Consider the following 25028-nt stretch of genomic DNA (forward strand, 5'->3'; position numbering starts at 1 on the left):
GCCAGACGTGATTTATCAGAACGCAAGTTGACATTCTACACTAAACATGTCTTTCTAGTCATATAGAGGGCTGTGGAGTTTAAAAAAATCCATTAAAAATGTATATATTTCATTCTGAAATAACTTTGTCACAATGTTAAATCTTAATGTAAAAGACTCCAGTTAATATAAACATCCAAAACATTTCGAATTGCTTGTTCTAAATTTCCTTTGTTAAGACTAAAATTAATTTGAGAACATTTACTGTGAGTTCAATCCAAAATATTTTCTCCAATGACTTATTTTGCTTTGCAAATGAAAGAAAAAAGCATGACCTCATATTTCCAGTTACATTCTACAATTAATTTCACATTAACATTTTCATGATGTTGATTTGATGTGTCGCTTTTTGACATATTGATGTGCATACACATAAATTTGGTTTTCTTTAGTTGGACCTTTCACGCTTAGCGACATTTCAAAGTGTCTGTAGTCCCTAATAAGCATGAAACAGAGCCCCCAATTTCTCCTTATGTTAACTGTAACCCTACTTCAACGAGAAGAACCGTGACAGAGGACAGTGGCTCGGTTGTCAAAAAGCAAAAAGCCCCTCAATAAAGCTCATAAAATCATTTTTTCCCAAGATTTTTCTTACCATAAGGTTCTTTTGTTTAGTAGTGAGAAAGCAAGTCTTACTCAATTTGTTGTCTGGTAAAATATTTGTGTCTACCCCACAAACAGCTGCCTACTTTGTGCTTCATCCTTCTGCTGGTTGCCAGTGCTGTGAGTGACAGCACATGTGCTGGGGTACATGGGAGGGCCAGCACTGAAATTCTAACCCCTACCCTGCGACAGAGGCTATGGGCAGGGAGGAGCTCTCAGGGCCGGACGCGAACAGAAGGAAAGAGGGAGAGACGGCGAATGTTAGGAGAGAAGTAAGGTAGGTTTTTGGGTTGCCAAGTGTGGCAATTGTACGGATTTGCTCCGAAGCCAAGTTGTTCTCAGAGGAGGTCTGTTTGACGCTGATCTTCTGACTTTAGGTGCTGAAGATGGCTGTGGGGATGTTGATATCTTGTGTCCTGGCCGCTGTGATTTGTCAGGTAAGAGAATATTTTCATTTATTGGGCTACATGTCGGCACTTCAGTTTTAAATCAATATACAGTTTTCTTGAAATTTGCCAAATCTAGTCATTTCCTCAGGGGTTTTATACATACTATCTTATGAAGATCACGTATTTGTATGGAATAGTCGTAGTTTCAATCAACTACTGTCTGCTTTAAGATTCTGCTTTACCATTTAGAAGTCATGGTTAAGAATTAAAGTTTTCCTGATTTTGGTTATTTGCACTGGCCTTTAGCTGATCCGGCTTAGCCAGTCATACAGTTTATATATTCTTATCTGAGTGATGTCTGCCGGGACTTTGCATCTTTTAACACATACACACACAACCCGGTGCGCAATTATAGCCTGAAGTTGATGTAAACATTTTTACCTCAGTTGGGAAGAGGATGACTCCAGATGTGGGCATGTACTCAGGGCATCATTTGTAGCATCTGTCAGTAGACACCATTAAGAAAATGGATGAGAATGTAAACTGACATATTACCAATAGCACCTCCAGCCACCATTAATCTTTCTATGTGTTTGTAAAAGTAATGCAGCCCAGGTTGCTTTAGTGAGTGAGTTTTCCTCCAGTAAGATGATAGAAAAGATTTTTCAAAATGGTCTATCCTGCTCCATCTGGGTATAAACAACTGTAACATTTAAAATCAGTTTGCTTCCATGGAAAACTTACAAAGTTTGCGTGTGCTAAAGATCTACATCTATTGCTAATGTCATACAATAGTTATCTTAATTTCTCTGTAATATTCCTGCAGAAGCAAAGTGGTTAGCGCATTGGTTTCACAGTTCTGGGGGTGTGGGTTCGATCCCAGGTCGGTCCTCACAGGGTGGAGATTACATGTTCTCCCTGAGCTTGTGTGGGTTTTCTCTAGGTACTCCGGTTTCCTCCCACATCCCAAAATATGCAGAGTAGGCTGGTTGAACACTTTAAATTGCCCTAAGGTAAGAGTTTGAGTGTGAATGGTCGTCCGTCTCCTTGTGTCCTGTGATTGGCTGGCCACCTATTCAGGATGTCCCCTACCTGGTCCCCATAGTTAGCTGGTATAGGCTCCAGCACTCCCCCTTGACCTTTGTGAGGATAAGCAGTTCAAAAGATAAATGAATGAATATTTCTACAGAACATTGGAATTTGTTCACGCTCAATACTATAAGAGTAACTACTAAGTGTAATAGTTAAAATCGTGGACGAGGGCGCCAAATCAAGAGTGACAAGTCTGACGGTGACGATAAGTCTTTATTAATTTGTTGGCGAAGGTGACAGAAGTATGGAAGTTGAGAGCCGTGAGGTTCGTAAGAGAGGTAGAATAGGAGACGTGGTCCGAAAGCAAAAACAAGAAGATCAGGCAACAAAAACAAGCAATGACACGAGAACTGACAGTAAACTGATGAAGACAATATTTCCACATAGCTTGATGATTACTGACACCTGTTGCTGCTCCACCCGTCTGGTTGAAAAAGTAAATAATGTTGATAAATGCTTCAAAACACTTGAAGCAATCTCAAATAGTGCTGCTCAAAGTGTCACCACCACCAAAACAGTCATTTTTGTTTAAATAAAGTGCAAACATGACTGGAAATCATCAAGTGTGGGGTACTGGATTGGTTCTTACATCTCAAGGAAAGGGACTTTCTGCCACATGCTAAACCATTCTTACTTGACATCAAATAAAAAAAGAAAAGAAAAAGAGAAAAAAAATGCCTCAATGCAGTTAAAGTAGTTTTAAATGTTACCTGATATCATTTAGTTATGCTTCAATGCAGTCCCTCTTTTTTTTTTTAATGCCGGCTGTTTTACTCTGAGTGGTGTTGAGACTGGCTGGTGGGTGTTTGGGGAGCAACGGGCAGAAGTCACAGCTGTTCCCAGATGCATACGTGATGCTATTTGTCCCGCTCTGTAATCCCCCTTGCGGAAAGAGGAGTGGGCCGCTTCTGGACCATGAAATCGGGTACAAATTAAGAGTGCGTATAGCGACAGCCAGCTGGCACATAGCTCTCATTCATCGGAAACAATCAGTCAAAGGGTTTCAAGCCTGAGGGGAAAACACCATTCTGAAAACAGAAAATAAACTGCCAAATTGTGCCAGTATTTTAAATTGTGAAAACAAAGTGTCAGCATCAGAATGGATGCCTAACAATGGATTCCGTAAAGGAGACTATATCAAGACAAATGTTCTATTTGAGGAGGATTAATGTACTACTCTATAACAAGTCATCATTTTCCATTCATTTCTATAGCAGTTAGGATCATTTTAGCTGGAAGACAAAGCCTATCCAAGCTGATTTAAGGATTCTGCGCTGGTCAATCAGTAAATTATTGGTCACATATTAAGTTTGCATAATTCACCCTATTACTAGAAACTGAAGTCAGGTAATGGAACCACTGCGTCAAAAATGACTCATAAAGCAATTACTCGTTCATTCATTCTCTCATATTCCATACAATCCATCCTAGAAAGGATTGCGGGGGTGCTGGAAACCTAACCCACCTGTCTTCGGGTGAAAGGCAGACTACACCCTAGACTGGTCGCCAGTCATTCCTAGGGCACATAAAGAGGCAAATGACCATCCACATTCCCAATCATACCGCCACTAGCAGGAATTGAGCCCGCACCAACCCGCACTGAAGTTAGGCAAATTAACTTTTACACCAAAATAAATTATTTTCAACGTAATGCTTAAAGGCGCTATGCACACTCTTTGTATGGCTGTTTCATGAGTGTATGTACATCTTATTCTTTAAATATTGTTCAGCATTTGTTCAGTGTTGACATCCACTCTGACACTTGTTGCAGTGCCAAAAATAGTGCATTCATGCCATGCAGTCAATTTGTGCTTCAATTTTGTGTGTTGGTGTGCACATGCATATCTAAGGAGTCATCCAGAAATGACCCACGGCCACCTGTGTGACCTTCAGGCTTTTGCTCAAAGACGCTTCATAGTATTGCTAAGCTGCAGAAACAGTGACACTTGACAGTTCAACTGGTGCACTTCTAATATACATTAATACAAGTGAGGGCTGGATTGTTTTTCCCCAGCCATGCTAAATATAACCTGCTTGACCTGGCTTGTTTATTATTTGTTCAAGTATGTTTTAATCAAGTGAGGATTAATCTAGAAAATGTCCATTTCTTTTTTTTATAATTGGAAATCAATTGTTTAAAATCTATGTGGTCATTATACTCCATGTATTCAAGAGTAAAAATGTATGAGGTAAACGCCCGGTGTTCGAGTGGTTACTGCGTTGGCCTCACAGTTCAGAGATCGAGGGTTTAATCCCGGGTTTAGGCCTTCCTGTGTAGAGTTTCCATGGTCTTCCTGGCCTTGCATGGTTTTTCTCCAGGTACTTTGTTTTCCTCCGACAACCCAAAAACATGCAGGGTAATCTGGTTGAACTCTCTAAATTGCCACTATGTGTGAGTGTGAGCGTGAATGGTTGTCTGTCTCCTTGTGCCCTGCGATTGGCTGGCCAGCAATTCGGGGTGACTGCTCCCTGATGCCCATAACTGGCTGGGATTTTCTCCAGCACCCATGGCGACCTTTGTGCGGATAAGTGGTATGGAAAATGAACGAATGAATGAATGTACATGATATGATCAAGAGCCATTATCGTCTTTTAGGGCAGTAAGTAGCTTTGTACCAGAAGTGAGTAAATATATCCTTGACTGGCCGCTGCAATATTTAGTTTCTACTCTTCACTTGTATTCTTGTGGTCCGAGAAAGTCGTGCCCTCCTCACATTCCCCCAAAAAGCATGTCAACACTAAGACCACTTAATAAGGCCTGGCTTTGGGGAATATCATTTCCAAACAAGCTGTTTGAACATATAGGAGGACCCAGAGTCAAAGGCCAAGTTGTAAAAGTACCTGGGAAAAGCTTCCAAAACAGTTTCATGGTGTGTGGTGTCATCACTTAGCCATTGACAAAGGGCACCCGTTCGTCTAATTGGTAACATGACACTTTGCTGCTACTGCATACTGATCTGGAAGAACATTTACTTCAAAAGGGGAGGGATCTGAAAGCAAAATATCACAATAACAGTCATCTAAAAGCCATATTGCTGGGGAAAGAGAATAATTATTGAGGTTAGAAAAATGAGTGAAACAGCAGGTTTCTCTCTGTCTTACATTGAAGCAAAGAAAAAGTGTCACATTGTTTCATTTGACTTACTTGACTCAAGATTATTTCATTTTTAGGGACATTTTCATTCAAGTAGTGTTACATTTTTATTCTGTTGCTTGATAAGTAGTCGATTTTGTTGATATTGTACACTATTATTACTAATGTTGGATTTTGCATTAGTTTTCATGTGTTTCTACAATTTCTACAAAGGTTACCCAAAAACACTCATTAATCATTTATAAGCTGTGACTTTGTGCAATAACAATAAAGATGGTATGCTCTGTCATCGGAGAGTTGAGGGATTTAGTATTGGCTTGCTGCAGATGGTGTTTGGGATGGATTTGTGTGGATGGTAAGCACTTCAGGAATGCGTGTGTAAACTTGCATCTCCGAGTGTCGATGACAATGGCCATAAATAGACAGGATGAATTGTATGGATGTGTCTAATATTAGTATGCCTCCTAACATGGCCAAAGGATGCCAGCCATCACTTTTATTTGTCTTGGGCACATTAAAAATCAGGTAATTGGGTTATTTGATCACTAGTTTGAGTCAAAAAACTATTTGAAATCAAAGTCAAAACTGGAAAGTGGCAAGAATGAAAGGTAATATTGATGCCACGTGAAAAACTAAAAACATATTACTTGTATATGATTACTACTTTGCCTTACGTGGGTTTACTGAGTACTCCAGTTTTATTGAGAATATAATATTATCCATTGGTGCGGATTTTACTGTAAATGGTTCGATGTTGATACGCTCTGTGACTGACCCTCTTTGGTCATTTTTATACGGTCAGACTGACCCAAGACTTTTGCAAGGACATTTATTACAACATTTCCATGAAGTTTTCTAAACAGCTGTCTTCATGAATCTGTTTTGCTTGACAGAAATGGGAGAAACGGTGTTTTTGACAGAAAAGTCCCCATTTTTTCGAGCTTCTGATTGTCTGAAGTAGCTTTTTGATTATGTGTGACCAGTTGTTACAAAGACATGCAGTTAACAGATGTGTTTAAATGTAAGAACTGGGATTTATTTGTCCCTGTGAGCATGAAATATATTGTTATGGGTTTGTTTGGCTTGTAAGTATAGCCAAGGTACTATTTTAAGGCGGAAACTAGATTTTTTTTTGCAAAAGAATTGGCACTGAGGAGGAAGTTTGAACGGTTAAACATATGTCAAGTCACGTTGGATACAGTAATTTCCCGCAGAGACCAGAGAAACACTGTACGGTGAACGGATGATCATATGTGAGTGGGTGTTATGTGTATATTCACGAGAGACATCTTGTGTGTGTATGCGTGAGAAAGTGTTCATGTTAGCGTGTCTGATGAATTCCAGAGGATTCATAAGGTGACCCCAAATTCCCAGTCAGGTGCAGAGTGTAAAATAAAGGGGGAATTTGTGAGTGTGCCACTGGGGAAGCACGAAATCTAAATCCAAAGTAGACAGCTGCTGGTGTGTGGGAAGAGATTCATTGTGTGTGAGTGTGGACATTACAGCAATCCAGAGAATGAAAGGCTTGCATGATGCCTCCTTGCATTTCCTCACTCGGAAATTCATTTTACAGCAAGTTCAAAGGATAGTGACAACGTTGTAGTTTAGTGAGTGAAACCTGACGCTTTGACGCTCAAACACTTCTGCATTCTACCATGCAAAACATTTCCCATCAGTCATACAGCCTTGTTTCTTGAATTGGTTTCAAATATCCATGCCCTCGCTACAATTGTGACATATGCGTGTTGCTTTGTGCAGGTTTGGAGTTCAGAGCAACCCAGAAATATTCAAGTTATTCACCCTTGGAGGACTAAAGACACGGGAGTGGTGATCAGGGTGAAGAGGGACTGGATCATTCCTCCAATCAGAGTTCTGGAAAACAGCAAGCAGGTCCCAGAAAACCTGGTTCAGGTAACATTTGGATAATTAAAAAGGGGGAAAAAAATTTGAATTCAAATTCAAAAGCCTTTATTTTCATGCGTATAACAAAATTGGTGGTGCTACTCCACAAAGTGTGTTTTCCCAGTAAAAAACATAAATAACTAATACTAAAAATATAAAAAGTCACGCCCTGGCAAGATACATTCTAAAATATTGCACAATCTAAGATATTCCACATTCGGGGTGTCCTATAACAATGTGGAATATCCTAGATTGTGCAATATTTTAGAATTTATCTTGCCAGGGCGTGACTTTTTTTTATTTCTATATTAGTTACTATGTTCATTCATATTATATATGTTATATTATGTGTTATACATAGGTTATTTCAGATTCATTCATTTCAACTTGGAGTATTTCCAATGTTTCCTTTTTCCTCATGATTAGTATGTTCACTCTTTTATTTTAAAATTGATACTCCAAGTTAAAATGAATGAATCTGAAATAAAAGCTAACCCATGTAAAACACATAATAGAACATGACTCACCTTCTATCCTGGTTCAAGTTGGTCAATCTCAAGTAAAAGACCCCTCTTGATTCAACCCCCTTAAACCGACTGCCTTTCCCAACACCCAATAAAGACAAACTCACACATGGATTTTATTTGAGTTTGCAAAGACCTCCAACATGATTTCTCCTCTCCATTTAGATTAAGTCAGACAAAATCTTCAAAGGGGAGGTGATCTACAAACTAGAGGGTCCAGGCGTGGATCAGGCACCCAAAAATTTCTTTGAAATTGATGACAAAACAGGAATCATCAGAAGCAAGCGTCCACTGGACAGAGAGAAATACAACACCTTCACGGTAGGAAATTATTTATTGCTGTGATATGAAGTGAAAAAAACTGTAGTAGTAAAAACACAAAAGTGTAGTTCACTCATGTCTTTTTATTGAGTCTTAAAATACCATCCAAAGCATAGCTTCTCCGTATTATGTTACCTAATGACAAATGTGGTTCAGGGTTGACCAACATAGGTCAGCGTCTTAAGGCCTTTACGGTTATCAAGGGAGCTGCATCAGAATGTTTTAGACAAGATGGCTGTGATGTGACTGCTCATGTCTGACTAAACATCATTACTATAAATAGCTAAAACTGCATGTTCAATACTACATGTTTTTTTCCCAGAAAAGTAACACAAATATGGAGAGAAAAAAAAATCATGTCAATCTGTGTTTGTGTGTGTGTGTGTGTGTATGTGTGTGTAGTTGAAAGCCTTTGCGCTCTCACCCAGTGGACAAAGACTGGAGAACCCTACCACCATAGAAATTGTAGTGCTGGACCAGAATGACAACAGACCTGCCTTTGCCCAAAAACAATTCACTGGTGCTGTTGCGGAGTTTTCCATCCCAGGTGAATTCCCCTACAAAAGTCATGATCAAGTCAGAGAGTCACATAAATGAACCATTTTAAAATGTGACCTTTTTTTGAACAGGTACATCAGTAATGTCAGTGTCAGCTGTAGATGCCGATGACCCTATGACAGAAAATGCTTTTCTAAGTTATTCTATCATTGGACAAGAGAGCATTCCAGCCAATGCTGTTACCAAGACAATGTTTGGCATCAACAATGAGACAGGAACTATTTACACAAGGGATGTTGGCTTTGACAGAGAGGTAAGATACCCCAAAAACTCAAGTCAACTCAAAATATAGAATTCCTCATCCTCTTAACTGTTATGTAAGATTCTGGATATATAACCCTTGGCAAAAAAAAAAAATCACCAGTCTTGGTGTATGATTACCATTGTTAAATGGTGTAGAAAAAAGCAAACTATATCAAGACATATTTCACACAATATTCATTTCAAATAGCAACTTTATAGCATCGAGAAAAGCAAAAAAAAAAATGAATTAGGAGAACCTGGTTGCTAGTAACAATTACTTTAGCAGACGAAGCAGAGGAAGAACATATGGAATCGCTCCATTCTGAGGATAAAAAATATGGAATGATCAAGCAAATTCAAAACTTACACTTCATTGCCTCACTTCTGGTTTTCATAAGAGGTTGGCTTTTGAAGTTAAATGACACAATGCTCTTCATAAATCTAGGTCCAACTTTCCCTAATTGCCATTGACACATCTTTGCATGATGGGGCCTTGTCATGGACCATTTTCTCCAAATTCCACCACATTTACCTTGTATGTGTGTTTTCACAGTTTTTGCTTGATGGCAAGGTGCATTTCCGTGCCACATCATCCATAACGTTAAAGTGTATAGAAATTATACTGGTACAATATATTGCAACAAACATGACATACATTTACTTAATTAATTTCCAAAAAGAGTCAGAGGCTTCAATGAATACTGTTGACATATTCATAAAATATAACATATCTGCTGAATTCATCATTCTGTCTGCCTATCCACTACAATCAGACCCATAAACTTTCTTTTAGACCACCAATAGCTAGTAATTAAATGCAAACTGGAAGTCACCAAATTGTCAGGGCATTGCTAAAGCAAATATGTAACCTCTTATACCAGTGAGTTCAAACCTTAGACTTAAACCTTACATTACATGACCTTAGTCTTCACCTAAATGAATTAAGACACACAGCACGGTGTTTTTAAAATGATTGTTCCAGTTGGATGATTGTCCTTTTTTTTATAGGTGGTGCAATCCTTCAGGTTGACGCTAAAGGTTGCTGATATGGGTGGTATGGGGCTGACGAGTGAAGGTGCTGCCATTATTCATATATCTGACATCAACAATCATGCACCACAATTCAACCCTACCATGGTAAGCCTCAACAGATAAGTTAGATGACACAAAAGGTCAATCGTGCATGTGATAAAACAATGAAAACAATGATTTTTTATGAACTTTGCTTTTTCTGTGCCACCCTTTTAGTACAGCATGACAGCAGTGGAGAACAGAATTAACTATGAGATTGGTCGCGTCAATGTGACAGACAGCGATGATCGTGGAACAGGAAACTGGGAGGCAACATATTTGATCTCAAACGACCCTTACAGGAGGTTTGCTGTTTCAACAGACAGTGTCACCAACCAAGGCATTTTAATGGTGGTGAAGGTAAATTTAATTCCACGGGGTTTGAATGAGGAAAGGGATGGATGCAAGTTTTGCAATATTCACAAATAGTTTGGGCTTGACAGAGATACAATATTCACATTAGAGTGTATTCTTTATGTTCTCTTGGTGGGAGCCACACACAAATGCACAGTTTTTCAGTTTTTGCTTCACCACGTGAACACAAAAGACACATGCACTCTCAAATGGAATTAATAGGTGAAATATTCTTTGATTTTCAGCCTCTGGATTATGAAACGCAGAATGAACACATTCTGTACCTGACAGTGGAAAATGTAAATCCACTGAGTGACAAGGCTCCTAACTTGCCAGTGAGCAGTGCCGTCGTGGTAATCACAGTTGTCAATGAGAATGAAGCTCCACGTTTTAGGGAAGATCCAATACGTATTGTTGTGCCTGAGTCTATAGCTCCTGGAACACTTTTGAAGAGCAACATTGCATTTGACCCTGATAATTCAGATTTGAGGTACAAAAACATCATTGTTATTGTCTCATTTTATTCATTTAGGACATTGAGGGTAGTTCATTTGCTCTTTGTGCTGCAGATATGAGATAAGTAGAGATCCTGAAAGGTGGCTGGACATCAACCGACATACAGGAGACATTACCGCAAAGAGAACCTTCAACATGCGATCACATTATGTTCAAAACAAGATCTATGTTGCTACGGTCAAAGTTACAGGTCAGAATTGTGTTTAAAGTGTATGTCATTTCATCGTTTTACCTCACTGTTACTCCTCCATATGGTGGGAAACCACCAGATCTAAAATAAACAATTGAAATATTAGATTAGTTTTATTGTTATTTGCGAACATCTGTGAGGCAAACGTTTTCTGTGCAATATTGAAACTTATTTATGTTTTTATTGAAACACGCACTTTATGGGGTAGCACCACTAATTTCGTTATACGCAGCTGTTGTATAATGACAATAAAGGCTTTTGACTTTGACTTGTCCATCTCCCCATTGGGGAGTGTCCAGCACCCCCTATGATCCTTGTGAGGATAAGCAGTGAAGAAAATGAATGACAGAATAAACTACCAATAATTACATTCTGTTGTTAACATATGTAACACTTATGATTTATTTAACTGGACAGACAATGATGGCGTGTCAACCACTGCCAATGTGGCTATCACACTTAAGGAGACCAATGACTTTCCCCCCGAACTCCGTCCACGGATTGGCACTGTGTGTAGCAATGCACGAAGGGTGGGTACCGGGTTGGTACTGACCGCTGAAGATGGCGACCTTCCTCCACACGCTGCGCCATTCTTCTTTGAAATATTGGAGGAGGTGTCACTCAACTGGACTGTCACTCGAGTAAATGGTAGGTAGGGTGGTGGAATGGAAGAATGTGGAATAGCAATGACAATTGAACGACCATGGTTAAATTGATCTGACCTTTTTCCATTTGTGTGTCCTTTCTTACTTCAGACTCCCACGCAATTTTACAGCCTCTTGTAGATCTGGAGGAAGGAGAATATCCCGTCACAATTTTGGTGTCCGACTCTGGAAATCCAACCCTCAGCTCTTACGCGGACATTAACGTTACAGTGTGTCCCTGTGACTCGTTCAGTGACTGTAAATCTGAGGTTGGGGCAGTATTTGGCACCAGTATGGGGATAAGCCTAATTGCTCTTATTATCATCATGGCCAGTATTGGCCTCCTCGTATGTAAGTAACGCTTTGAAAATGTCATTTCTTGTATTACTAAATTCTGTCAATACTTTAAAAGGATGGAATTAAGTCTACTGTAGTGGTTCCTCGTATCAAAAGACAAATGGCGGTAGCTTGTAAGGGTTGTACTTTATGCCTTGGAATATAAAGTTTAATTCATACGTCCACAACCAACATAAAGGTGTTGTCTTGCAGTATTGCTCTTCTTAGCTGCGGTGATAAGAGCCTGTGGTAGACGCCATAATATAAAAAAAGGATCTGGGCTGCTTCATGGGGAATCAGAAGATGACATCCGGGACAATGTTCTGAATTACAATGAACAAGGAGGGGGTGAGGAAGATGAGGTGAGTCTTTCTAATCCATTGTTCTCAATCAATGGTGACACAATTTGTGGATTCATTTCACAAAGATAATTCCATCAAACCTTGTTAGTATGTTCTAATATATTTACAAAGACCTGAAAGTGTCTCATAATTCATGTAACTTGGTTGATTAGGATGACAAAAACTGTTACCTCATGTTCCACTTTGCAAGGAAAAAAAACAGTTGTGGTGATAATTAGTACAATGAAGATAGTAATGGTCATGAAGATGAGAAGGACCTACAGTGTTTAAAAAAAAGAGTATGGGCATCTAAGCAAGGGTTGCTTATACAGTAAACCAATTTACTTTGTTACCAATCACTGTCCTTGCAGAACGCATTTAACATTGACCTGCTGTGGAATCCTTTGGATGTGCCCTTGACCCCAATGCCATATTACCCAGTCTCTGGTGCTCCTAGAGGCAGGCAGCCTATTAGGAAAGATGCGCCACATAATCTGCCTTCTCCCACCTACCCTCGAAGACCGCCAGCAGATCCCACTGATATTGAGGAATACATCAGTGATGTAAGACACTTCGAAACTTCTGTAGACCCTACCAAAAACCAATAATTGTTATTCATGTGCATGTTTTACATGTGTATGGGCGAAAAAACCAAAAATGTAAAAACATATATGTATGTATGTATGTATATATATATATATATATATATATATATATATATATATATATATATATATATATATATATATATATATATATATATATATATATATATATATATATATATATATATATATATATATATATATATATATATATATATATATATATATATATATATATATATATATATATATATATATATATATATATATATATATATATATATATATATATATATATATATATATATATATATATATATATATATATATATATATATATATATATATATATATATATATATATATATATATATATATATATATATATACACATATATATGTTTTTTTTTAACTCATTTGGGTCCTAAATACAGTTTAAAGTTACAAAACAAATATTATTTTGAATGTTTAGCGCCCAGTAGAAAAGTCAGTCAAGATAATTGGTAATGGATAGACAGATGAGTGGGTATTAAATAGATGCCTTGAATTTTTATGTCCCACAAACAGGACATACAATGTTGTGTAAACAGTACAGTTTACAACAGTAACAGTACTACTAGTACTACTACTATTTAAGTTTGTCAAGTGTAGTTTTTCATCAAAATAGGTTTGGATTCCTGCCTTTTCTTAATTTTATATTTCTACTCTCAGGGTCTGGAGGCTGCAGATAAGGATCCTAACATGCCCCCTTTTGACACAGCCTTGATCTATGACTATGAGGGAGAAGGCTCGGTGGCAGGTAGCCTCAGCTCCATTGCGTCTGGTAGCTCGGATGAAGACCAGGACTATGACTATCTCAACAACTGGGGCCCACGCTTTCAGAAACTGGCAAGCATGTATGACCCGCGTTAAGTGGGAAGTTGATCTTTAGAGAGAGGATTTTAGTGATTCAATACCATCAACAAAACAAAAACAAAACACTGGGCTTTTGAGTGTTTCACCAGACAGGTATTATAGATATTATTTTTCCATCACTGTGTGCCAAAAGGTGACATATTTTACCATTGATCTTAAACGTGAGATAGTCCCAAAGAATTATTTGTAAATATTTTGATACAACTACACAGTAAAACACACTGAATGTACTTCTTAAAACCTTTACAGAGATGCTCAGGAAATAAATACCATATTTTTGGGACCATAAGGTACAATTAAAATCGCTTAGCTCTACAAAAGTTAATGGTGCGCTTTATAGCCCACTGCAATTTGTGCATGAATTCTGGTTATGCGTAATGACCTCGAACATATTTTCTTGGGGCTTAAATGTATTTTATAGTTCCATTCAGGATCTGAAGACACAAGTTTGTAATTTATCAAACTCATAAATTAATAAAGGCAATCATTACAATGTTAAGAGATATGGAAAAAAAATACTAATGCAGTACACTGATGCATTTATAATTTTAAAATATATATATATATATATATATATATATATATATATATATATATATATATATATATATATATATATATATATATATATATATATATATATATATATATATATATATATATATATATATATATATATATATATATATATATATATATATATATATATATATATATATATATATATATATATATATATATATATATATATATATATATATATATATATATATATATATATATATATATATATATATATATATATATATATATATATATATATATATATATATATATATATATATATATATATATATATATATATATATATATATATATATATATATATATATATATATATATATATATATATATATATATATATATATATATATATATATATATATATATATATATATATATATATATATATATATATATATATATATATATATATATATATATATATATATATATATATATATATATATATATATATATATATATATATATATATATATATATATATATATATATATATATATATATATATATATATATATATATATATATATATATATATATATATATATATATATATATATATATATATATATATATATATATATATATATATATATATATATATATATATATATATATATATATATATATATATATATATATATATATATATATATATATATATATATATATATATATATATATATATATATATATATATATATATATATATATATATATATATATATATATATATATATATATATATATATATATATATATATATATATATATATATATATATATATATATATATATATATATATATATATATATATATATATATATATATATATATATATATATATATATATATATATATATATATATATATATATATATATATATATATATATATATATATATATATATATATATATATATATATATATATATATATATATATATATATATATATATATATATATATATATATATATATATATATATATATATATATATATATATATATATATATATATATATATTATATATATATATATATATATATATATATATATATATATATATATATATATATATATATATATATATATATATATATATATATATATATATATATATATATATATATATATATATATATATATATATATATATATATATATATATATATATATATATATATATATATATATATATATATATATATATATATATATATATATATATATATATATATATATATATATATATATATATATATATATATATATATATATATATATATATATATATATATATATATATATATATATATATATATATATATATATATATATATATATATATATATATATATATATATATATATATATATATATATATATATATATATATATATATATATATATATATATATATATATATATATATATATATATATATATATATATATATATATATATATATATATATATATATATATATATATATATATATATATATATATATATATATATATATATATATATATATATATATATATATATATATATATATATATATATATATATATATATATATATATATATATATATATATATATATATATATATATATATATATATATATATATATATATATATATATATATATATATATATATATATATATATATATATATATATATATATATATATATATATATATATATATATATATATATATATATATATATATATATATATATATATATATATATATATATATATATATATATATATATATATATATATATATATATATATATATATATATATATATATATATATATATATATATATATATATATATATATATATATATATATATATATATATATATATATATATATATATATATATATATATATATATATATATATATATATATATATATATATATATATATATATATATATATATATATATATATATATATATATATATATATATATATATATATATATATATATATATATATATATATATATATATATATATATATATATATATATATATATATATATATATATATATATATATATATATATATATATATATATATATATATATATATATATATATATATATATATATATATATATATATATATATATATATATATATATATATATATATATATATATATATATATATATGGTAAATAGTACCCCTGCATACTGCAAGGTAAATATGTTAAAGTCCATGAAGGCTTTGATTTATCCATAGACTGGGTTTGTTGAGTTTCTTTGTTTTTGTTTTTTAAATAATTTTGTAAAATGAATTTGCTCTGATGTTTTTCCTCGTTCATAAACCTTCCTTCCAGCAGGTATTACACCAATAGCTCTAGCACAAAGTACTGCTAAATTAAGAAATAAAAACACACATGCACACACACAATTATACAATTATTTCTGCATCATTTATGTAAAAGCAACCAGCAGGTTCACCTTCAATAAATTATTTTATCATATGTTCGCACATTTTCTCATTCACTCAAATTTGTCATTTCGACGATATAGACATCACTCCAAAATGGATGGGGTAAATAAAAAGAAATTATGAGATTATAGATAGGTCAAAGTCTGGCTAGTTAGTGAGCTCATGTTTCTTATTGCAATCATATGTACAGCGACAGAAATGAGCCACATTTTTTAAATTCCATTCTACACACATCAGCCACTTTATTAGTAACTCCTCTCAAGCAACTTAAGCGGCAGCAACTAAATACATTAAGAATGTGAGAATAGGATATTCTGCTGTTCAGCATGACCATGGGAATATGGAAGGAAGGTGGTTCCAAGTCATTTTGAAGGCGGCATGATTGTTGATGCTGGCCATAGAGGCTTGACGGATTTTTTTCTTTTAAAGTTATATACTGATTCTCACAAACAGACTCCATTACTGTTTACAGAAAACGATAGTGAAAAACATCCACTGAGCGAGTTAGTGGGCAAAAATAACTTCATGATGGCACAGGACAATAGATAAGTAGGCAGAATGGCTAGAGCTGATAGAATGAAAACGGTCATATATATAACACTGATTTCTTGAACAAGAAAATTATTTCACTCTTCTCAAGTGGAAGATCTCAATTCAATAGATCATTTTTGGGATAAGAAGAGGAAATTCACTTTCTGGACCTCCATCTGAAAAATCTAAATCAAATTGTGTGACCCTATTATGTCACCATAGATCAATTTACCTGACAAATGCTTCCAGCACCTAATTAAATATATGCCATGAAGAATTAAGGTCGTTTGGATGGAAAAAGTATGTCAAACAAATAAATAAGGCATGTTGTTTGCTCACCCTAGGTACGCACAAACTTTGTCATATGGTCACTTGGTCGTATAGTGTATTACTTAAATTGCCCAAAGACGCATAATAGACCTTAAAGACAGACATAAAAAGCATTGAAATGCGAGAATTGTTTTACTCATTGTAACTCATTTTATTTTCACACCATAAAATAGAGATCTTAATATTTAAGCAGACAGTAAAGGCTCTTTTAGAAAAGTAGAACAATGCCTATAGATAGCACTTTAGAATAGAGCCTTAAATGAGATACATAACTTTAAAATTAAATAAATTTTAAAGTTTTAGACAGTTTTTTTGAAGTTTCAAGCACACATAAAGAAGCCTTTCTCTCTTGTTACCCAACACATTCACTAGTTGCTAAAACAATCCAAGGAAATCTTTTCAGTTGCAATTCACATAATGTAATTCATCTATGTGCAAACTTCAGCAATACTTTCATCTCCAAAACTGATTTAACCAAGTATTACAGTTTTCAATGAGATAATCTGAGAATTCTATGCACATATGTCAAGCGTGTATTTACTCAACAATTACATTAAAAAAAAAAAAAAAAGATAGCAGCTGAAAAGTAAGTCTAATCAATTGGTCAGACCAACTCCGGATTCATGTCAGCTTCATCGCGTTTACGTGAAGGTGGCTGTGGTTCGTCTTCACCTGTGTCTTGCTTGTCTCTCTGAGCCTCCAACCAGCTTTGAGGAAGAATCATCTTCTTTGGGCCATGGGGAGGAGGACCCAACAAAGCCTCTATGTCATCGTAGTTCACCACCTCCCGCTCTAACAGTGCATTGGCCAACTGAAAATATTAAATTGCAAGCAAACTGATACGACAACAACAAGGAAAATATATGGTACTAAGACAAAAGACAGATCATACCAGTGTCAACTTGTCTCTGTTGTCTATTAGAAGCTTTTCAGTATGCCGATATGCACGGGCAATCAGCATTTTAGCTTCCTGAAAGCATAACAATGTGAGAGTGGCATTTCAAAATATCATCCAAATGACACAAAGTCAAGAAAATGTGTAAAGTCAAATGTGAAGGGGAGAAGAAAACAAATGTTACATTATTAGAAACCTACATGGTCCATCTGTTGCTGCAATCCTTGGCTAAAAGGTCTCCGCCCAATAGCACCTTGATCTTCAGTTTCGGGAAATGAAACCTGGCCTACGCTATTACACATGCCGTACTTTGTCACCATCGAGTAGGCTACGCGGGTCACCTTTCGCAGGTCATCCTGGGCTCCTGGGAACATAAAAACACACACACAATCTTTTCACCAAGATTATAATTTAAATCGAAACATAATCTGCCATTAGAATAATTCAACAAATTTAATTTAGATTTCATTCAATTCTTTCTTGTGGTTCGTCCTCCCCCATTTCTTGCTTGAACATGTGAACTTGCATCCACCCCTCAAATCTTTTTGTAATGGGTATTTTTTGTTGAATTTACACCAAATGTATTATTAGAAATGATTTATTTATTGATATTGGCATATTATGACCATAGATATCAAGAAAGTCATTCGTAAAAATTGCAAGAGATGCTCAATATCATTATTCGTTGGCTCTGGTTGAGGTTAAGTTAAGTCTATTGTCACAGAAGGACAGTTCATCTCAAATTAGCCTCTACATATCACTTTGGGTCACTCTGGCCATTAATCTAGAGAAAGAATACACTAGGTTATGTATTGTCAGTTCAAAACCTGTCATAATTTGTGTCTAATTTACGATCATGTCATTAAAGAAAAATAAATATAATGTGGCACTTGGCAATTGTGGAATAAAATGGCCTACTTTGTGCTAGAAGACTTTTTCCATATCACACAGCACTATTCAAAAAAATGCTAAAAAATCTAGGAAGTAAATTCATGTCAGAGGAATGTCTTGGACGTGTACCTGTTGTAACCCTGTTAAAGATAATTGCTTCTGCAGCCCTTCCTCCCAAAGCCATGCACATGCGCTCAAAAAGCTGATCCTGGGTGAACAAGTACTGATCACGAGGCAAGATCTGGGCAAATCCCAGTGCTGCATTTGTCCGAGGGGCAATGGACACCTGAACCGGAAAAAAAAAAAGAGGATTTTGTTCTGAACTTCATTGACCGAGTAAGTTACATTGTGACTGTTACACAGCAAATCAATAATATTTCAACTCAAATCAATGATAGGTATGTGTTTTGTTACTACCTTCATGACAGCTTCTGTGTGCTCAAGCAACCACCCGACTAAAGCATGGCCCGATTCATGGAAGGCAACAACTCTCTGCTCCTCTTTAGAGAGGATCTTACTCTTCTTCACACTTCCTAAAAGCACACATTTGCTGAGCATCACATGCAATATTTCTTTCCAATAGTGGGAAAGCAAGTATAAGCATGTAATGATAAAAACTCTAGTAACAGTTAAATGGATGGAGAAAACAAATGATTTTGTACTATACCTGCGATTAATCTCTCCACTGCATACTCAAAATTGAAAGTGTCGATTGACTTGTGGCCCTCTCTGGCAGCATGTAAGGCAGCTTCATTACATATATTAGCAATGTCAGCGCCTGTAAACATTACATAGAGGCCGTTATAGAAAATAATATTAATGTGCCATATTTACCATGCATTTCATTACCACTAAAGCCAGGAGTGAGCTCAGCCAGGCGCAATGAATAGAAGTTAGCTGGTTGGGTAAGCTTTAATATCTTCAGATGCTGCTCAAAGATTTCCATCCTCTCCTGAGAAACAAAACACCTGCACTTGTTAGATTTAAAGTCATTGATGATTTTGCATGAATATAAAACCGGACATCTTAAGCTGGTGCTATATTCGAGTTAAAAAATGACACACAAAATAACCTGTAAAGTTGGAAGATCGATAAAGATGTGGCGGTCCAATCTACCAGGTCTCATCAGAGCGTTATCTAAAATGTCTGCTCTGTTTGTAGAGGCCAAGACAATCACATGGTCAGTTGATCCCATTCCTAAGAAACAAAAACCAAAAAAAAAACTAAGTTTCTCTTCTATATATAGGTCATACATTTTGAAAGCAAAATAATTGGTATAAAATCCTCATCTGGAACGCACCGTCCATTTCAACCAGAAGCTGGTTGAGGGTCTGCTCCTCCTCGGTATTGGAAAAACCAGACATATTAGTTGAGCGCTTTTTTCCAACAGCGTCGATCTCATCAATGTAGACAATGCAGGGTGCTCGGCCACGAGCTTCCTTGAACAGGCTTCTCACCCTGGCAGCACCCAGACCTATGTGCATTATTTGAATTCTCTTTATCTTAGCAGGCAGCTTTACTGAATCTTCTTAATACACATTCATCCACATTCTATGTTTACCAGCAATTGTTAAACCACAATGTGGACGAGTGAGTATCTCTGAAGATATCTAGACAATGACTACTGTTCATTTATAACAGGGGTAGGGAACCTATGGCTCGGGAGCCACATGTGGCTCTTTGGATGGGTGCATATGGCTCTGAGCTAAAATATGGTGAGGGAGCCGAGTCCTTAATGGACCAATTGGAACGTCGCATTATTTTTTTTTTTCATTAGAGTCTTCTCTATCCATTCTCTCATTGATACGCATTGATATTAATTGATTAGCAACAGCGTAACAATGTTGTCAAGATAATTCAGAGACATTTTGTTCTTAAAAAGTGGGAAAATTCCCCCCCAAAAATGCTCACATTTTCATGTATTTTGACTTTTAAATTGTGAGTATGGTTCTCAAGGAATAACATTTGAAATTGTGAATTGTTTATTTCTCTCTCTTTCAAAAAGGTTCCCGACCCCTGATTTATAAGGACGCTAAATCAGTACCCCATCTTAAGAAAAAAAAAGTGATCAAAAGATTTGTCCAGCACAGAGTGCTCTGACTCAAGAATGAATTCCATTCTTTACTTAAGTTTTACACTATAAAACATTTCTAATGAATATTGGCATGAGTTAAAAAGTTAGAAATCCATAAATCATTGCATTTTTAGGAAAAGAAAAGTACACATTAAATCCAGTATGAAAACAAGATTTGGAAAGACAGTAACCAACAATACCTACAAAATATGTATCGGCTTATGACTGAATCATACCTCCAATGACCTCGACAAATTCCGAGCCGGCCATTGCCAGGAATGGTACCTGGGCTTCGGAGGCAACAGCTTTTGCCAACAGAGTCTTTCCACACCCTGGAGGACCAAGCAGCAATGCCCCCTTTGGAACTTTGGCTCCCAGAAGGAGGTACCTTTCTGGATTCTGAATAGAAAACAATGACACCATCGTTACAACTTCATCTGCCAAATAGTGTTCCAAAATAATACAAAGTAACGTCTTCTTACCTTGAGGTAGTCAACAAATTCCTTCACTTCTGTTTTTGCTTCATGTAAGCCTGCAACATCTTTAAAGCTGACACCTTTTCCTGACTTTCCATCCACAATGGTGAATTTTGCCATCTTAAGCTGATTCTGTCAAACAGATTGTGTGCAGAGTACAAAGAATTATAAAAGTTGAATCAAAAAAACGAACAATGACAACTGTCAATCTGACATTTTCCCACTTACAAAGGCACTGAAGCCACCCTCTCTGCCACCGATTCCTGCCAGACGAAAAATGTACCAGAGAATAGCCACACCAATCGCTGCCATTCCCAGGGCATATACTGCGCTGCAATTTACACAAAGAATAACAATACAAAATACTACATTTGACTTTAAAGGGACGGTTTTCACTTGAAAAAAAATAGTCACACTAGTACACATCACATCACAACAATTTTCTCACTTTCCAAAGAATCCAGTACGTTTATAGGAGACAGGTATCCGGTCCTTTATGTCAATATTTAGCTCCTCTTCAGCAGCCCTCAGCTTCTCCTCAAATTTGTCTATGTTGGCCACCTGCATTCGAAACATGAGTGCAAGCCTCTACCAAAAGAAAGAAAGATTAGATTTTTTTTTTTTTTAAAGAGTACTCATAAAACTGAAGTATTTAATTGAATCTTTCTTGATATTAGTGTCATGCATACCGGCCTGCCAAAGATGACAGCTCCAGGGTGAAGGTAGATTTCCACAATGTCACTTTCGGGGACAACTTGAACGCGGGACACTTCGCCCTTAGCCAACATCTCATTGAGAAAATCATTCCAAGAGATGTTACCACCGCTGGTGTTAATAGAATTAAGCATGCTCATGATTAATGCGATGATAAAGAGGGTCCGCAAGCGCTCGCGGTACAGCTGCTCTTCCTGCTCACGACGTTTCTTTTCCTCTGAAAAGGACAATTGTGTAGATATTAGACTTTAAATATCACAATGAAGATAGAGTGGCATGTCGTAATTGGAAATCCTATTCATTCATACCTTCATCTTCTTCTGGTGTTTTTCCTTTTTGTTGATTGCCTTTATCTTTTGATTGTTTTGATTGGGATGCACTGAAGAAGTTAGTTGACCCTGAAAAGTAAATTTCATTTTCAAGCAAATAGTGCTCAAATGTGAATGAATTTACAATTGTAGAAATTGAAAATGGTAATACAATTTTTAAATGATTACCTAATAAATTAGCTAAACCCACTGGGTTTTTAAGCAAGTTGTTTATGACTAAGTCTCTGCTGAGGCATGACAGTGTGGGACTCAATGGTCTGTGGAGAAGACTCTGAAATAGAAGATTTGACAACTTATTTTTTTTAATACATCACTGTTCATTTTTACAGGACTGAAAGAATTACAGTGAATGGCATAATGACATTATTGACACACTAGTAGTAATACCAATCAATACTAATCTCACTGTAATCAAAGTAGACATTGATTATTTCCTGACAAAAATACTGTAATAACTACCTTTTCCTCTAAGACTAACACCAAAACAACCAATAACTAAAGAGTAATTTAGGACAGCTGTATTTAAATACACTTTTTAAGTCAACCAATCACAAATGTTCATGTGCAACAAGGCAAAATAAATAGATAAAAATAAAGTGGGCGTGGCACGTCCTTGACTGATTAGCGACCATTGGCGGTGATAGACGTCCAATCCAAGTCCATATCAGTCGCAACACCTATTGTTGTTGTTTCCAATGTGGCAATTTACACATGACTATATATTCAAACAACAGATCCTCACCTGGATTAGTTTTCGAGACTGTCCAGTAAAAGTCCTCCTCTGGTACATTGCAACAAGCACCTTTCTTAAGAGCCCATTGTTGACAATCTGAGTGGACGCCGTTTTGCAGGCTAATATGTGACCATTTCGTTTGGAGTATGTCCACGCTAATCTTCTTGCGTAGTTGGTACAAAGACTAAGATTCTTTAACAGCACCGCCGCCATATCCTTGATTGGTAGCGAGCTATTTAAACAACTGGATAAACATTCAAAATACTACATGTCATTGTCAGCATATGCAAGTCGCATTTTGCTAGTTTGCAATGTTATTCAACTGCGTGACGTACTTCCCGGAAATGTGTATGAGTGACGCTTTGCAAAAAGTAGTAGTACTACAAACAACATACCCTGAATCGTACATTTCGCTAATAAATAGTAATCCATAAATGATAATACATGTATATGATTTGATTTGGTCTATTTCATTTTTAATACTGTTCAACATTGTAGAGGTTAGACGCCGTTTACCGCGCACAAATGACACTGCTGCTACAAAATAATATTATCACAAAATAGTGTTGTGAATTATTTTTTTAAAATTTTTATACCATTATTTATGCAAATAACCGTGAGTAATACTGTTAAATTATTATTTAATCAACTCCACCAGGGGGCGCGCTTCATTAAGTTACTTATGGCTGATGTTTCCTCGTGTCACAAAAAGACACTCGGACGTCAAAGGGTCCCATTCCAAGAGATACAATATTTTGTATCTATTGCTTTTGTGTCAAAATGTGGTGAAATGTTTTCCACTTACAGGTAGATTGTGGAGAATAATTTTATACCCTGAAATTCTTATTATTGTTCTGATCGACATCAGAATTGACCAATGAAATCACAGCAAATTCATTCCATCCAATTGGAAATCTAATTTCTCTACCCACAACCCGTCTCTTGTCGACTGGTGGAAGCGCTTGTTTTATATTCAAGCGTTGCCCGGAATTTTCATTTTTCGATCTGTCTTTTTAAACGCCAACATGTCGAACGTATGTTAGTGCATCAACGATAGATATCTTATGTCATATATTTTCATGTCTGAGGCAAATTAGATCAAAACACAATAATGTGATTTTGATTTAGTGTTATTAATTTTACTAGTTAACCCGTGGCTGTATTCTGAACTGTATTCGTGTAGAGTGCTTCATTGTAGGTACGGTTGTTTTTAAGTACCATATGGATAAAAATTGAGGTCAAGCAAG

At 34.4% G+C, this 25028-nt stretch overlaps 2 protein-coding genes across 2 annotated transcripts; one reads left to right on the forward strand and one right to left on the reverse strand.

Annotated features, from left to right (window-relative positions):
- The first annotated feature begins 631 nt into the window (after window positions 1-631).
- On the forward strand, window positions 632-14294 carry cdh15 (cadherin 15, type 1, M-cadherin (myotubule)). The gene is made up of 15 exons (XM_077713453.1): window positions 632-919; window positions 1020-1079; window positions 6976-7128; window positions 7809-7964; window positions 8367-8511; window positions 8594-8775; window positions 9774-9902; window positions 10014-10196; window positions 10436-10680; window positions 10760-10896; window positions 11314-11544; window positions 11652-11891; window positions 12090-12238; window positions 12589-12780; window positions 13534-14294. The coding sequence occupies exons 2-15, from the start codon at window positions 1029-1031 to the stop codon at window positions 13732-13734; spliced, it is 2394 nt and encodes a 797-aa protein (XP_077569579.1). The 5' UTR covers window positions 632-919; window positions 1020-1028; the 3' UTR covers window positions 13735-14294.
- Window positions 14295-17796: 3502 nt separating this feature from the next.
- spg7 (SPG7 matrix AAA peptidase subunit, paraplegin) lies at window positions 17797-24108 on the reverse strand. The gene is made up of 17 exons (XM_077713788.1): window positions 23791-24108; window positions 23217-23319; window positions 23028-23117; window positions 22695-22936; window positions 22454-22593; window positions 22234-22336; window positions 22012-22137; window positions 21766-21928; window positions 20756-20929; window positions 20528-20652; window positions 20305-20407; window positions 20123-20233; window positions 19873-19988; window positions 19585-19741; window positions 18765-18928; window positions 18562-18639; window positions 17797-18480 (listed from the first exon to the last, which is right to left on the reverse strand). The coding sequence occupies exons 1-17, from the start codon at window positions 23992-23994 to the stop codon at window positions 18274-18276; spliced, it is 2406 nt and encodes an 801-aa protein (XP_077569914.1). The 5' UTR covers window positions 23995-24108; the 3' UTR covers window positions 17797-18273.
- Between the last annotated feature and the right edge of the window lie 920 nt (window positions 24109-25028).

The sequence above is a fragment of the Stigmatopora nigra genome, chromosome 3, assembly GCF_051989575.1.
Source record: "Stigmatopora nigra isolate UIUO_SnigA chromosome 3, RoL_Snig_1.1, whole genome shotgun sequence".
In the NCBI taxonomy this organism is placed as follows: domain Eukaryota; kingdom Metazoa; phylum Chordata; class Actinopteri; order Syngnathiformes; family Syngnathidae; genus Stigmatopora; species Stigmatopora nigra.

Coding starts and splice junctions, on each gene's coding strand:
- spg7 (XM_077713788.1), bottom strand. CDS start 23,994: ATGGCGGCGGTGCTGTTAAAGAATCTTAGTCTTTGTACCAACTACGCA. Junction 22,138..22,233: donor AGGGTGGCTTCAGTGCCTTT/GTAAGTGGGAAA, acceptor TCTGTTTGACAG/AATCAGCTTAAGATGGCAAA. Junction 18,640..18,764: donor TGCAGCAACAGATGGACCAT/GTAGGTTTCTAA, acceptor TTATGCTTTCAG/GAAGCTAAAATGCTGATTGC.
- cdh15 (XM_077713453.1), top strand. CDS start 1,029: ATGGCTGTGGGGATGTTGATATCTTGTGTCCTGGCCGCTGTGATTTGT. Junction 7,965..8,366: donor AGAAATACAACACCTTCACG/GTAGGAAATTAT, acceptor ATGTGTGTGTAG/TTGAAAGCCTTTGCGCTCTC. Junction 12,781..13,533: donor TTGAGGAATACATCAGTGAT/GTAAGACACTTC, acceptor TTCTACTCTCAG/GGTCTGGAGGCTGCAGATAA.